The sequence below is a fragment of the Anneissia japonica genome, unplaced genomic scaffold, assembly GCF_011630105.1.
Source record: "Anneissia japonica isolate Jap-2015-1 unplaced genomic scaffold, ASM1163010v1 scaffold3474_len973312_cov172, whole genome shotgun sequence".
Classification (NCBI taxonomy): domain Eukaryota; kingdom Metazoa; phylum Echinodermata; class Crinoidea; order Comatulida; family Comatulidae; genus Anneissia; species Anneissia japonica.
In genome coordinates this window covers 403,914-418,271 of record NW_022747780.1, presented here as the reverse complement: position 1 = coordinate 418,271, position 14,358 = coordinate 403,914, and the positions used below count along the sequence as shown (strand labels likewise).

The 14,358-nt window shown below is 33.2% G+C and overlaps 1 protein-coding gene across 1 annotated transcript in view; it reads left to right on the top strand.

Annotated features, from left to right (window-relative positions):
- LOC117120598 overlaps nt 1-14,358 on the top strand; it is a 45,442-nt gene that overhangs the window by 24,573 nt on the left and 6,511 nt on the right. Inside the window, exons 6-7 of the mRNA XM_033265627.1 lie at nt 11,292-11,493; nt 12,313-12,493. Of these exons, the coding sequence (XP_033121518.1) occupies nt 11,292-11,493; nt 12,313-12,493 (383 nt within the window). The remainder of the gene's footprint in view (nt 1-11,291; nt 11,494-12,312; nt 12,494-14,358) is intronic.

The following is a 14,358-nucleotide window of genomic DNA, read 5'->3' as shown; positions in this document are numbered from 1 at the left end:
AGTGTTTCGCAGCTAGGAAATTCATTATACTGTATTATAAAAATTGACAAATTTAAATTTGAAAGCAAGTTAAAAAAAAAAATGGTATCCTATGGACCATTAACTACCTACTGTAAAACATAAAAATACAATATATTTATACAAATAAATTCTTATTTAATATATATGGAATGTCAACAGTTTGTTACAAGACTCTCCAGAAGCCCAGACCACACATATATACTTGGCAAGAAAATTAAATTCTTGTTCTAAATTGTAATTGAATGTTAACCATAGATGTATGAAGTAGGGCAGATCAGAACAAACATGAGCGATATGTTCCAAAGAGTAGTATTTGAAAGTGCTACTTCAAACCCTCTCCCAGTCCTCTCGGGAGTTCCTTAAGGCTCCATTCTAGCCCACCTTCTGTTCAACATCTTTGTTAATGAAATACCTAATATTTTCCAAAATTCCAGCTGTCTTATGTTCGCTGATGACCTCAAGATATATAAAATCATTACCACCATTGAGGACTCCATTGCGCTCCAGGCAGATCTGGAAAGACTCCGCAAGTGGGTTTCCGACTGGAAAATGTCCCTGAAGTCCGATAAATGCAAAGTCCTGTCTTGCTCCCTTAAGAATACACCTATTACTTTTGCTTACTCTGTTCAAGGTGAGGCCCTTAAAAGTGTAAATTCCTATCGTGACCTCGGCATTTTTATTGACCGTAAACTGACATTTATTTCACATGTTGACAACATTGTTAAAAAGGCCAATCGATTGCTTGGGCTAATGTGGCGCAATTGCATTCGGTTCTCCCCACACACAAAACGTGCACTTTACTTATCTCTTATCCAACCATCACTCGATTTTTGCTCAGTTATATATAACTCTCTCTCTGCTTCCCAAGTTTCCAGAATAGATCGAATCCATAGAAAATTCTTGCGCTTCATCGGCCCAGCAGCCAATTGGCCTCCTATCATTTCTCCGACGTCTAGGAGAGCAAGACAGGATTTATACTTTTTGTACAAATGTCTTAACTCAAAGTTTAAATGTAATCTTGTATCTATGTTTCATTTTAATGTACCTGTTCGTAATCTTCGTTATAAACCTTTTCTTCATGTTAAATATTCTCGTGTAAATGTTTGTAAAAATGGTATTTTCCGTAGAATTTCGTCAGCTTATAACGCTTGTCTTTTAAAGAATAATTTTTCGGATATTTTTAACTGTAATTACTCGCAATTTAAAAGTATTATTAATGAACTCGTTTTTTTAATTTGTATTGTATATATTTATGCTCTGTTTACTGAAAATTTTATTTCAACCTATTATTGGTGTTTTATACTGTTGGTTGAGAATAAAGAATAAAGAATAAAGAATGATGCAAGCCATTATAATGCAATATTTTCAAATTTATTCGATCATAATTTATGGAGATAATGAACTGAAAGAGCTCATCGTATACAATACTTCATTCTCTTCCTCATAATGTTTTTGTGTATGTATGAACATTGACAATACAGTAGTAACTCTATTAAAGGGACATTTAAAGACAAATTTACACAATAATTGTCCCCTTTTATAGGATTGCCCCCTTAATAGGGTTTTACTGTAAATGAACAAATATTTCCTTTTAATTCTTTCTAACATGAATTCATCTGTGTCTGTTAATTGACTTTTAAAGGCCCCCATTTATACTTCAACGATAAGGATAACGATAAAAAAGCTAAAAAGCAGTTGTTCATATAGAAAAAACGTTCATTCATTCATACTAACTAGTAGCTTCATTGCAGTAGTAAATTCCCATGTTACGGATGATCCGCACCTAAGACAAACAGGATTTAACACATTGACTGCCAGACCTTTTTTAAGGTTCCTTTCCAGGTGCCAAAACAAGTTTACATGTACAAACATACTTTTTTAAAATTTTATCTAGTCATATATCATCATGATGTGTCTAATAAATTGGCGGGAAAATATTAGGGGGCGAGTATACTCGTCGATGGTACTGTGATAGAACTTTTTACTGACTATGCCAAGTGCGAGTTATCTCGTCCGCTTTTTACATGGGCTGGTATATGTTCAAAGGGCGCCCCCACTTGTATCACTCAAGTGTACTACCGGCAACATAATACAAGAAACATACATGCGTCATTTGTACATTATCGTCTAGGTGTATCTTCCCCAAACTACCAGCCATTGAGTCTGTGGTTTTACAATGTATAATAAAGAAGTTATAAATGCTAGAATGTTACCCCGATTTCGACGAGTATACTTGTCCCTGGCGCCCTCAGCAACGAAATACGAAGAACTTTATTGCAATCTCTCATTCAAAATTGAAGTTTAACAAAAGGGGAGAAAAAACATTACAAAACAACATCACAAACCCACTAAACACATACACCCCGTTGGCGAGTATACTCGTCGCTGGCAGCCAACGTGTTAATAAATCTAAAATTTGTATGTCATGCGTATTAAAGACGACCCCCTGTTTTTTTTAATTTAATTGAAATTTGCTATTTTAAGCCATATCTAACGCCGGTTTTTCCACTAGGCGAATTTATTCGCACGAATTGAAAGCATCTGTTGACTTTCTAAGTTCTCATTGGTTGCGCATTTTTTATTTCGCTTCGCAAAAAGTGGGAAACAGTTTGAACTACCGATTTCACTGAAGCGAAAACTTCAATAGAAACATGAATGCACGTGCACATAAATTCACCTAGTGGAAAACCGTCTTTATAACACAAGTATATACTGTATTATTGTGAAGTGTCATTCTTTATCCTCCATTGACACGCAAAGATCAGAATGTCATATCGCCAAAGGTATTTTAAACTCATTGTGTCGTGCCCATCAAATACAGCACCCTTCCCATTCTGACAAATGTTCTTGTAATGCCATTTTTTCATCAGAGTCATTAGTAAGTTTAATGAATTATTCATTAAAATTAATAGTATTTATTAGTAAGTTTTGAATATTTTTTAGGGACCAATATCCATAATTTCAATATTTTCAAAAGAGTACATATGCTTTGAGAGTGGGGAGGAAGTTGAAAGTGTATATATAAGTACTGTTATGATGAAAAGTATAAAATGATGATTTTTGAAATTTCACAAATCAACATTTTTTTTATGCACATTTTCTTTCAGGGGGAAGGAGATCACATAAAAGTATGTTTTGGAAATTATTGATGATCCCCATAGTTAAATTACATTCATTATTACAATAGAATATTCAAAATACTGCAAACCATGTTGTTGTTTTTGGTATGGTTCAATTTTGTTTTCAATTTTACAAATTAAAAGTCAAATTTCTATCTTCCAAAATGAAATTGTAGTTGTGTTTTGAAATTTATATGAATAAATTTTTAATGCATATTGGTGATTGAAATTTGTGCGTATTGTACTGTAGTGGCAAATTAACTGATTACATTTTTGCTGAAAATCACCAGATAATCTCATCATGGTTCTGTATTAGAAATTTGACAAGAAGCCCCTGTACTAGGCTTTAATTTCAATTACAGTATTTGTCGTAGCATTTCCACGTACTTCAGTACTTACAGATTATCACTTTTTTTTGGTTTCTGATTACTAAAGCAAACACAATGATAATTTTTGTTGAATTTATTATTATAGTCTTTATTATATTTCAAAAGTTATATTAACCATATTTTTGTTTTTGAGTTTTGGTATTTGGTTATTATAATAATACCTTCATTACCTTAATTAAGTAGTATTATATTCATTATTATTATTGTGATTATTATTTGGTATTATCATCATAGTTTATAATTACCTTATTTATTTTAGTAAATGCCTTGCTTGGAATTAGCACCTCAAATAAATGCTCCCTCCTGAGCCTCATTTGGAATAAACTCCTACCTCGAATAAATGCCTCAGGGCCTTATTTTTTCCTCAAATATATATTTGAATATATCCATTTTACACCAAAAAAATAACATATATATGAATATATACGTATTCATTTTTACACCAAAAGAAAATACTTCCTTTGAATAAACTCCCCCACCTGAATAAATGCCTCCCTTAAATAAATGCCCCCTCAAAAACCCTTTGCAATAAACACCCTGGGTGTTTATTCAAATATGTGTGGTATAATAGTACATTCATATAGTAGTATTATCTTCATTTATTTTGATTAATATTATTATTATTATACTATTATTATAGTTATGTGATTACTATAATTAGAATGTAGTATGATATCTTAAATATTAAGATTTTCACTACATTATATTTCATGTTTAGCTTTTTATTTCTGTGTAGACAAAATAACTTAAAAAATATATTGTCACTCAAAAATACAAAAAAAAAAATTAAATTGAATTGCTCAAATGAAAAATCAAACAAGATTTAAAATAAAAAAAAGTTACAGATCGATAAAAAAAAATCTGTTTTCAATTTACAGACATTCTTCTAGAAACATTCTTTTAAATTAATAGTGGAAAGGATAGATGCCAAGGCTATAGAGGAATGATATTATTTCAGTGATTAAGAGAAGAATATTTTTTTATGTTGCTTCCTATAGTATATAGCTATAGTCTTCGTAGGTTTACTTTTTTTAAATGACGTATGATATGAGTTTAAGGGTCGTTCACAATTATCAAATTTTTTGCAAGTGTACCAAACAGTGCTCTTTTTGAGTACCCCCTTCCTCCCCTCTAAAAGTGTTCCGTACATAAATGCTGATTTTGCAAAACCATTTTCCATTTTTTTGTGAAGTCATCTAAACTACTATACTTGGTTACTTAAAAATGTGTATTATATCCATGATTGAATTATAATTGGTCCTAAAAATCTAATTTTATTTTAATATTTCAGGTTTATTTTGAATCAACATTTTCATGCATATGCAAATGTGTACAAAGTCTACCCCATCCCTCTAGTATAATGTTTGTACACTTGCGGAAATGTTGATAATTGTGAACGACCCCTTAAAAACTTGTGAATTTGTGTAAGTAATATGACACCATGTCCATGTGTATGGACAGGCACATCAAATATATTTTTCAAATTAAATTTGATAGTGTGGACATATAAAAAAAATTAGCTGGTTGTGACATCAGTTTAAAAACCTGTGAAAACGGTGGCCTCGCTATAGAGGCACTCAGCCTTGATGACCGCATTTAAGTTGTTGCTGTAGTGTATCAGAATGATGTCAGAATGATGCTATCCTAACAACAATATGTAATCAAAACTCACACATAATAGACCTATATCTAGTTCAAGCAATTTAAAAATCAGTATGTATTTATGTCAGTCTACTTTTAAAAATTGCTTTTTATTCATCCAGTATCACTGAATGAAATTTCTAATATGTATTTTTATTTTCTCCCAAACTGTATTGGTCAGCTGTTGAATTGAGGATAACCTTTATTTCATGGGACAGTGTGGTTTTGTTGAAGCTGCTGTATCCACTTGGTTAAATTTGTTTAACCAATTTGTAACTATACATACTCTTTTCTGTGGAAGACCAGGCCCGGAATTTATCAATCTCAGCTTAGCAAATATCTTAAGTCAAAAAAGTTTAGATGTCCGCCTAAGCAAATATCTTAAGCTGAATTATCAAAACATCTTAGCTTAAAAATCATCTAAGATGGTTCATATGTACAATCGACTTTTTAATTTTAAGTAATTTGTAAGTTTAAGCAATATTTATAAATTTGACTTAAGCAAAAAATGAACTTAAGATGAATTTAAGCTGATTTCTAGTTTGATAAATCCAGCCTCTGGTGCTTAACAAGTAAAACAAAAATGCTATTAATCTTTGCATCATCAAGTTAATATAAGTTGCTGTTGTATATGAAAGTACTATTAATAGTACAGCAATAACAAAGATCAGGAATAGGGACAGTTAACAACAACCACAATATATAATACATGCCGTGATAATAGTACCATACATGCTAATGGGATGAGGGATTAATATTTAGAGAAGATTGTGCACGCAAAAAGAGTCGGAGCATCTTTTTGAACTTAAGACAGAGAGCAACTCAAACCTTTTTTTTTTTTATTGTTGACTTATCATTTTATACTCGCCAGTATTCTGAAATCAGAGATTGTATTACCAACAGGACAGAAGGGTTCAATGACCTAACAAGTAGACCCTTCACAACATATCAAAGAAATCAGAAACTGCAATTTCAAAATTCATAGTTTAACTGAAAGCAAATATTTGTAGATATGGTTTAATATTTCTGTTGTATCTGTTTCTCGGTTGGTACAGGAGAGCACCCAGACAGATGGGCATTGCCCTGTTTTAATCAATCTTACTAGGTACTGCTGAGTTGTTTTGTCGGGGAGAAAATTATAGGCCTATGTATTTTCCACATTATTAATAAACTTTATTTTAGTCTAACCCTGGACCAATTTTAAAACATTGAGCAACACCCGACCACGCCCACTTTGCTCTCGTTAGGGACATTTACCCCCCCCCCCCCATTTACAGTTATGTAATTTTACAAATGGTTGAACTTTGATAGAGATTTGTAGAAATTTCTTCAAATCCAGATGGGGAATTATGGAATGCTCAAGTTACAAGAGTGTAATCGAGTGAAAAACTACAGTGTGACTTCCGTTTTATAATTCTCAGCTGTGTAGCTTAAGAGAAACACTAGAACATTGCATTTATACTAAATCATCAGACGTTTTTTAAGAAAGTTCCGGTAATAAAAACTGAGATTCCTTGTGTAATCTCAGAGGAACCTAAGCTTTTTAAATAACCATAAATAATCCTAATGCTTCCTGATGGATAGACGATGCATAAATTGCAAATGTAATTTATTTCAAATTATTTAACTCTGTATAGTATTAATTCATTTCAACTGGTACATCGAAAATACAATATTCCTTTCTATATTGGTTAAGACTAGGCTAGTTGTCTGGATGTCATGGGTTTGATTCCCACCCAAATCTCTTGCGAGATTTGTTTTGGCAAGTATTGTGGTACGTACTGATAAGATAGAATAAGATTTCCTGGTTAATAATAATAATAATACCTGTACAGGCTTTGTTTAAACATGGAAATGCTTGTATCACTTGAAGATGTTCTACAAGGCCGTACTATATACTAATGAGAAATACCATAGAAATTGAACAATTTTTATACAAGTAAACATAAACGAATTCAAAACCTAACACAATTGGGTAACAACTGTTTAAATGAATAAACTTTTGTTGCATTTTGAACTGCACTTTCAAGACTATTCCATAATTTGGCACCATAATAGGATCTTGTATGGTATTTTTCTTCCTTATAAAATCCATAACACTGCAGCAGCTACCTCAGCGCATTTTGGCATTTAACCCTACCAGGTACTTACTTATACTGTACTCCTGCATAGAGAAGAAGCAATTCAGATAAAATGCTTTGATCAAGGACACAAGTGCAATGCACAGCGAACGATTGACACCCCAACCTCGAGGTTTGGAAACATCTTACCATCACTTCACCTACACTACATTTTATACTTTTTGTATTTAAATCATTTTGGATATTATCATTCTATTGTGTGTGGTTTTTCTTTTGTATTTTAATCTTTGAATTATTGTTACCATTCAGCTGCATTCTGCAGAACAAATTGCTTTGAAAAACCTTTTTGCAATAATGAATAGATATATTAAGTACATTTCAGACTATCAGAAATTTTATTTAACAAAAACTGTTGTATGCCCATATATGTCATGACATGCCTATATATGGTCATGATGTGATGTCATCATGACCATATATAGGCATGTCACATGTTTTTTTTGCCAAATTAAAATTTGATAGTCTGGACAGCTGGGCTTTGGAATGTGCAATGGTAACAGATGAGATGTTGGATAACAGCTGACAGCATGTCGTTGTAAAGATGGGTCAGTAGAGGGCTTCAGCATATTCAAATAGTGCAGCATTGTCTACAGTGTAGCAGATAACATCTTCATAAAATTTGATTGAATTGTGGCTGAAATTTGCGGACATTGTGTGTATTTCCTCAGGGAAACCAAGCTGAAGCTGTTCTGTTCCACTTGAAAAAACTCGCAAGCAAATTCGACAAACTGACTATAAACGAGGTCGTTAATAATTCACCAATAGATTGTGGAAATTCATCTTGCGAAAGTTACACACTTGCGTAGACACAATGTTACTGCCGTTCCAAACATTAACTTATTCATTAGCCAGCTTACTGTATTTCTCAAGTTGACTTGCTTTAATATGGTGCCTCCAGTTGTCTAATCAAAAACCAGTAGACTCCTTATCCAGACAGAATGTGATTGATCAGTGGTTATATGCTTTCTGATGCAGACTAAACATTCTGAATAATGGCACAATAAAGAGAAGAAGAGACTGCCAAACATTAAACACCAACAATTACATTGAAAATGTTCATAAAAAAGGTTTGCAGTGCAAGGTTTAAAAATATTTTAATTAATATTAAAATGTTGATAATTATTCCATAATTCAAACAATTTTTTGGGCGAATGCAGGATTTGGCTGTAGGGGGTACGCGAGAGTCTGCACCACCATGGCTGGGGCTGGGCTCAGAACATTTTGAGAATATGGACCTCTTAGGTGCCCAGAAATTGCACTCTCATACCTTAAAAATCTTACCGGTAATTCATATCAACAATACAATACAACAGTTATTTTTCTTAATACAATCTAGGTGGTGCACTCGCACTATCAGCACCTGAACCCCCCTCCCCCGCATCTGCCCTAGAATTTCTAATGAAATATTGTAAACATTCATTCTGTTTTCATCACATAATTTGTCTGTCGAAGCCATTTCCTGGCAGTTAAGACTTATTTGTTAAAATATGCTGTTAAAAAGGTATAGATAACATCCCCATACAACAACAATAATGTTTTTGTCTGGCTGGAGGATTAAAGTATATAAATCACTCATAACTGATGTGTGTAATCTATCTCATGAAAGCAATAGACTAAAACATGATTTAAAGTTGTGAGGTACATCAAAACACAAATCATTTATTAAACATATATATTGTTTAAAATTTTTTATTGAATTTACATAGCCAGATGCACATCATCATCTTCATCACCATTCTCTGTTTGTCCCCTCAATGTGGGTCAGGTCGTCTGAACATAGCTCTGCTCAGATCAACCAACATCGTACATTCACATTAAATATTTCAAAAATGTATCTGTTTTCAGGGTAATCATTTAGTGAAACATGTTTTATTTTATTTTTGATATAATCTACATTTTAGACATAGACTGATACATTGGCATTAAATATTTCAGAAGTAGTAGTACTTAATTTTGATATCATCCGCCTGTAAGAGTTAAGTGAGAGGATTAACTTTACGACTAGCCAACCTGTGTGTAGGGTTTTGATTAAGATTTAGTTCGCTGAAAATCGGATGGTTAATGCACGCATTAGAGCAAACATCGGATTATAGACATCTCTTGGAAATCCTGAAATCTCAATTAATTTTAATGCACACGCAGTCAACCCGAAAGTACACGTGTTGGTGCACATAAACACTGCTCTAATGCACTAATGATTTATTTATAAGGCTCATGTAATTTTCAAAAACATTTCATCTGGTTTTCATATCAGGAGTAATTTATTCAAGAGGAATTTACTCCTTTACTTCATGTATTTTTTATTTATTTTAATTTCATTCTCAGACAACAGGACTGTCATTTAACCCAATGCTCTCTGCACTATTAAATTTCCAAACTAGAGTAGTCACTCCATAGTGTGTATACTGTACTTGGCTCCGCTTTGTGCATGAATGCCGAACAATACGCAGGTCGTGTGTGATTGCGAATCCATTATTTTTTTCCCTGTTCCTGAATACCGATCAATAGCCAGGCCATGTATGGAGCCATTTCAATTTTTCCCTTTATGCTCGGGGTAAAAAATTCAATTTCTTTGACCTTGTCATTTGACCTTTTCTTCCCAAAATTAAGAGTGATCACTCCGTTCCATTATTTTCCTTTATCATCATGGTAAAATAATTGAATTTGCTGACCTTGACCTTTGACATTTTCTTCCCAAAATTGAGAGCAGTCACTCCGTAGAGTGCATACCTCCACCCTATGCATGAATACCGAACAATACGCAGGTCGTGTATGATTGGCAAATCCATTATTTTCTTCCCTGTTTCTGCATATTGAACAATATTATGGCCATGTATATGGGACTATTGTTTTCTTTAATGCTCAGGGTAAAAAATTTAATTTCCATGATCTTGACCCTGTTCTTTGACATTTTCCGAAAATTGAATGGTCTCTTTTGATATATGTACCGTTCCATTTATTTTTATGATGATTTATTCATTAGTTTTTGCGTAATCAGACAGACAGAGAGTGGTGAATACATCCTTATGTCTTCGAGGCACATGTAAACCATATAATGGCCTCAACAAGAACAGAGGGGGAGGGGGCAGGATGACTTCCTTTACACTGATGTTAGGAATAGGCAGGTACAGTATCTATTTAAAGCTCATGCTTAAATGATGCATTTGCAATCCCTTAAAATTCTCTCTCCTGACCATATAGATTTTCAGTATTATTTTGTATCAAATTTATTGTGGTTGATTTTGCAAATAGAATAATCAACCAAGCACCGATGTGTAAATATTATTTATCTGTTTAATGCGGGAGCATGTGTTATCTTTACACAAATGTTTACACTGAATAACATTATATTTTGTTAATGTTGACACAATATTAGTGCTTTTGCCTAGGCCCATACAGATATATGTGTATATTGTACTTTCTATTATGGTATTTATTCAATCAAAAATCATTAAAAACATAAAACATTGCAGCCACAAAGTCTGAATTATGAATTACGTAATATATCAAAAAGGATTAACTAACAATAGAATTAAGGAAAATTACACAACCAAAAATGAAGCCACTGCACAGTAATGACAATAAAAGTATGTATAACATTTAATATTTGAATAATTACATTAAAATTGTTGAACAATAGTTTAATTAAAAAAGAAACAATATGATTGAGAAAATTACATTATTATTATTTATAATTTGCATTGAAAACATTATACTTTTAATAATATTATTATTGATATTAGTTTTATCAATTTTGTGTTGGAACCTACCAAGTACCCACTTGTACTCGTGGGTGGAGAGAGGCAACTGTAGGTAAAGTGCCTTGCCCAAGGACACTAGCGATTTGCACAGCGAGAGTTTCGAACCCCCGACCTCGAGGTTTTGAGTCCAAGCCAACCGCTTCTACAAAAGTTAGGACAATAATGGATAATCTGAATTTGAATCTTAATTTAAAATCAAAGTCAATCTTCTTTTAATAGCGCCAAGAAGGAAGAGCACTTCAAATTTGTGATTTTACCAATTGTACTGGTGATACAACATGATAATGACAACAGCGAAGTTTTTGGTCCTATTGATGAGGTTTGTCTGCAGGTGTTCGGGGATGCCTGCCGACATGGCAAGCCTACTTGCCTGGCATTGGTGTCTTTATCGCTCAACTCGATGCTGGATTATGCAAAACAGGTTGGTGTTCATATTCGGCCTTCTTTTTTTTTGGTGTAGGTGGTTGCATTGTAGCCATCATTTTCAGAGAGGTTCAAACACCCAAATAGCATCCACTCCTGGGTGTTAATTGTTCCCACAACTCTGTCATGCTAATATAACGTTGAATACATTTTATATATTGGTTGCTAAAATCAATTGTTTAAAATGAGAAAATATATAGTTACGATCGATTGATATAAATATATGATTTGTGGAATTATCAACAATAATAAATCAACCTCATAAAAGTTCATTGACAAATAAGGTAATATTCAATAGGGGTGTAGGCTGGTTTTGGGCTGGGAGGTGGGTGAAAATGAGTATGGGGAACTAAATCCCCGAATGCACAACTAAATCCCTATTTCAATGACAACTTAATGGTCATTTTTAGCATTTTAACCCACATAGTGGAACTAATTTGCTGCCATGGGGTTGGGGTATGTCCACCCCCCCTCCCACCCCAGCCTGTTGAACATCCTTGGGCTTATATACTAATATCTACTAATGCTGATTGGTTAGACACTTTTGGTATTTGTTGTATATAAGCTTGTAAAAATGGATAATTTTTCATTCCTAGTGATGACATAGTTAATGATTGAAATATTGAATCCTGAGTGTATTACAATACTTGGAGTATGTTTAATACCATCTGAGATTAATCAGTGGACCTTTTGGTTAATGGCAGCAGGGGCTATATTAATGCTAATATTAATTTTAATTTATATTAATGTTATTTAATAATTCCTATGCTTTTATAATGTTAGGGTTAATACTTATTGTTATTATTTTACCATTTAGATGCCTCTAACCCATAAAGAGATGGAGATTTTTGGTGCTATACTTGTCAAACTATTGCAATGCCTACAAGGAGAGAATGCAACTAACTCACTTACACATTCCCTTATTGGTTCAGCAAAATTGAGCAAGAAATGCTTTGATGTCCTGGCAACTATTTGCAAGTCACACACTCTTGGAAAAGGTAGGTGTACTGTATTCTTATTATGCAAATTATGGATTGTTTGCCAAATTATTCAAACTTTTTTCAAGGTAGTGAAATTAGCACTTGTAGCTCTAAATTATGATGAATGATCATAATATTTATGGAAAAATATGCAAATTAATTGAAAATCCACCCACATATTTTTTGAAATTATTCATTTTTACTTGATTTTTACAAGATGATTGATAGTCCATCATAGACATGTCTTGCACTTTCAGTCCCATTTAATAATTACTAGGAAGTCTACATTAGGTTATCTGCCCGACTTAACAGACAATTTTCCATCATCAGCGCTGCTGCAAGGGTGACCTTGGGCCCTGGAACACCCACCATATCGTAGCTTCCTAAGTACAGATGACAAAAGGGTGTGGTGAAACCTTCTACAGTTATTTATGTATTCAACAGATTACAATATAATTATAGAAAGTATATAAGTGTTACCATCTTGAGTAAAGTGTAGTCTGGATCCCTTAGGTGCTTTGGTAATGGAGAACCCAAACCGTTTTCCCCACCCTTGCGAAAGATTTACCATTGTTAAAAATGTTCAGTAGGTAATTCAAATTTGGGGTCTATTCACTTTGAGTAGAAATTATATGTTTTATCATGGTTAATCTGATATTAAATCCTACCCTACTGTTAAAACACATTTTGTCTTTATTATTCCTTCTCTGTATAGACATTATATATCAAAATCAATGGGCAATTTGAGTGCATTGTAAAACCAGTTTAGCATAGACACTATGTTTCTCAGTTAACCCTGTATCTAGTAAATCCGGTGGGGGTGCATGATGGGTACTACATCACGAGGTAGGGGGGGGGCGCCCTATTAGAAAACGAATGGAGTTCGAAACTTGAATGTACATCATAAAGATGCAGCACAGGTTTAATTCCAACCCCTTTTTATGGACGCCTGCTAGATCGTGGTATTTTTTCGAGATACAGTAATGTACAGCAATAGGCAGTAAGCACATGCTCCTGCTGGGACCCTATTCTTTCCATATTTTTGTTTAATACAAAAAATGATTTGATGTGCAATTAAGTCAATTCTCACATAAATATATTTGATAGAGAGAAAGTGTTCTTAGCCACTTTATAAATAGATTGATCATTTTTTTTTCACTCAGAAACCAATGTTACTTTATTCTTAAATGTAGTGACTTGAACACAAAGGAATCAGTGTTGTTTCATTATGGGGTCTATTCAAAATTAACTTGAGCTTATTGCTTCAAATCATTATTCAACTCTGTAAACGCTATGATATAGTTTTCTATGAATAGCGTATCTAAATACTAATACTAAATACTAATACTAAACTAGATTTGAACTCGTCACTGAGGACGAGTTAGGTGATCCGCCGTACTTTGACCCTCACGAAGCACGCGCAGTTCTGATTGAAAAGTATTATATGCTAAAACATGCTCTATTTAAAGATTAATTTTGAGCATTTTAAAAGGAATTTTAAAGGAAAAGAGTAATTTTGAGCATTTTAAGGACTTACGAATGTGTACACATACGTCTTAACGTCCGTGCGCACGGTAGTATTAATATAGTGTCACAAACCTAACACCTGTCTCTTATACACATCTAGATGTGTATAAGAGACAGGTTACAACAGAAGAAGACAAACATCACGAAATGGAAAACATCAAACAAACACTACACAATTGTAACTATCCCAAATGGGCATTTAAGAAAGTTTTTAATAGAAGAAAGAATAAAGCATCAAACATCAATGAACGCCAAACTAAAGATAAAATGGAAAAGGCCAGAGGTTCGATAGGTATTCCGTATGTTAAAGGGATGTCCGAACGGATAAAGAGAACACTAGCAACACACAAAATTAA